The sequence below is a fragment of the Camelina sativa genome, chromosome 11, assembly GCF_000633955.1.
Source record: "Camelina sativa cultivar DH55 chromosome 11, Cs, whole genome shotgun sequence".
Classification (NCBI taxonomy): domain Eukaryota; kingdom Viridiplantae; phylum Streptophyta; class Magnoliopsida; order Brassicales; family Brassicaceae; genus Camelina; species Camelina sativa.
Window position 1 is genome coordinate 13990107 of NC_025695.1, and position 2525 is coordinate 13992631.

The window sequence follows — 2525 nt, forward strand, 5'->3', positions numbered from 1 at the left end:
ATATGCCTCACTATAAGTTACAACAATCAATGTTATTTGTTTGATCTGTAATTATTTAATTATACATAAACAATCAATAGAAACACTAATTATCCAGCTTTTGCACAATTTGAATTTATAGTTTAGTGTAAGTAGGAGACTATGGATAAAGATATATATAGTAAGTAGGAATTTTGAAAAATAAAAATAAGATCATCTTTCAATTAATGAAAATAAGAAGTTTGGTTAGATTCAATTGTTGCTTTGAAATTACACAGACATGTCATCATAAAAAGTTGGGCAAGGAGTTTGAAAGATGGAACCTCTGCAAAAAGATTTCCCTACCTTTCATTTACAGACATAGAGTACCACCAAATAATTTGTTAACAAAAAAAAAAAAAAAGAGTACCACCAAATAAAAATCAAGAACTCTAACTTAGCAAAATATATTCATAGGTTTAATATCAAAAAGGTTATGATATATTTCTTTCTTTTCATCTTAGTTCGGTTTATTTCTTTGGTTTAAGTTTTCTCTTTCTCACGATTTGAGTCTTTTAATTTCTCGTATCGTTTTAATTGGGTAAAACATGTATATAACTAAATGGGAAAAAAATCTGATTTTATTTACCTTTTGTAAATATATCTGTCTATTTATAATAAAAGTAGCTAATGTGGATATTTTCTTCTTCTTCTTCTTCTTTTTTTTTTTTTTTTTTTTTTTTTGAGAAGGAAATTAATCTTATACCATAATGTTAAATAAAATGTCAAGGAAAAAAACTAATCAATCCCAATCCTTATCTCTTTTTTTTTCCTCTTACCTCAGTATTATCCTTTATCTTAGTGAGGCATTCTATTCCCCCTTTTATCTTGTGTAATAACCCAATGACAATAACAACACTAGTCACCAACTTATTATAAATCTTCTTCTTCTGTTTTTTCTCTCTCTTGAAGTCACCATATCCACCCAAAGGTTTTAACTTTTGAATGTGACTCAGGGACACAGAGAGGTGGAGAGAGAAAGAGAGAGAGCTTGAGGAAGGAAGGGTTTAAGCAGATCTGCAAGAAACAAACACTCTCAGGTATGTTGAGAACTTCATAAGAAAAAGAAAAATGAAATTACCCATTTGATTTGACTTATGGATTGTGAAAGTTTTTTTTTTTTTTTTGTTTGAAATTTCCAAAAGCTTTCTTTTGATCAAATTATATTGTTGGTTCATTGCATGTGATGTGAGCATGATCTCTTCTCTGGGTAACTCTGGATTTTTTAAGATCTTGTCCTTCTTTTGGGTTTTATCGAAAGTGCAACTTTTGATTTGATCACTATTCTTTCTCTCTGGGTATTATATTACTATGTCTCTCAAATTCCCTAAATCCAAGGGATTTTTGCCTTTCTCCTTCATTAGTTTAGTTTGTCATTAGCCTTTTGGTTAAAAAGGGTGTTTTAAGTTAATTAATCACTGCATGCACGAGTTACACAACACTAGGAGTCTAGGAGTAATAATAAATTAATTAATACTTATATCATTTCACTCTCTCTCTCAAATGATTCAAAGCTTTGTTAGATTTTCATTTCATGGTGATGGTTGGTCCACTCTCTTTTATAAAATAAACAAAAATCGAGTTCCTCTTGAATTATTCTTATCTCATCAATAATACAATACACCTTTTTGAATATTTTACTTTTCTATCTTTTTTATTTATTATTCTATTCTTTTTTTTATTTTAATTAATCAGAGTTCTTCTTCAGACAGTGTTTTTCACAACCGTGGGAGTCAAACCGGCGGCGACAGTGACGGCAGCGAAAAGCGGCGGTGTTGGCCGCGAAAACGATGCAAAACCAGCTATGGTCATTACCGCTAACGATTTATCTAAATGGGAAAATTTTCCTAAGGGACTTAAGGTTCTTCTTCTCCTCAACGGCGACGACGACGGAGATGGCTTCTCCGCGGCTGAGACTCGATCAAAGCTCGAGTCAACAGACTATATCGGTAATTAATTTCTCTCTCCTATTTAACCTTTTTTTTATTTCCTCGATTCTATAAATTACATTTAATTTAATAATAATGGTTTTATGTATTAAAAATAAATGCCAATTATGTGAGTGAGACAATTCTGAATCTTTAAAGTTGCTTTACCTCTCTTATTTTTTACATGTCCCGTGACAATTTTTTTAAAATTTTTATCGCCTTCTGTTATATTTAACATAAATACACACAGACATATACATCTATAGATTGTTCATAGCGTATGAATTGGGGATTGTATTGATGATACAAAACTAGTAAGACATTGTGCTTGCAGTTATGTTTTGAACTACCCCGAAGACTGTTTAAGGGACGTCGATGTTAATTAAGACTATCAATCCAATTCTTGAATTTTTTTGGAATTTTCTTGCAGTTACTATATTCACAGATGAAACCGAAGCTCTCTCTGCGGTTTTCAAGAACCCGGAGAGCTTCCACATTGCTATCGTCGAGGTGAATACGAACGCTGAGAAAGAAGGCTTCAAGTTTCTTGAGGCTGCCAAAGACGTTCTTCCTACTATA

General features: G+C 31.6%; 1 protein-coding gene across 3 annotated transcripts in view; it reads left to right on the forward strand.

Annotated features, from left to right (window-relative positions):
- The window catches only part of LOC109124396 (two-component response regulator-like APRR2), a 7523-nt gene continuing 5723 nt past the window's right edge, over positions 726-2525 (forward strand). The window contains exons 1-3 of one of the 3 annotated variants that reach the window (XM_010441613.1): positions 726-1058; positions 1727-1967; positions 2377-2524. In XM_010441613.1, coding sequence (XP_010439915.1) covers positions 1823-1967; positions 2377-2524 — 293 coding nt within the window. In that variant the 5' untranslated portion in view covers positions 726-1058; positions 1727-1822. Of the gene's footprint in view, positions 1059-1713; positions 1968-2376; position 2525 lie in introns of all 3 variants that reach the window. The other 2 variants (XM_010441611.1, XM_010441610.2) reach the window with 2 other exon arrangements.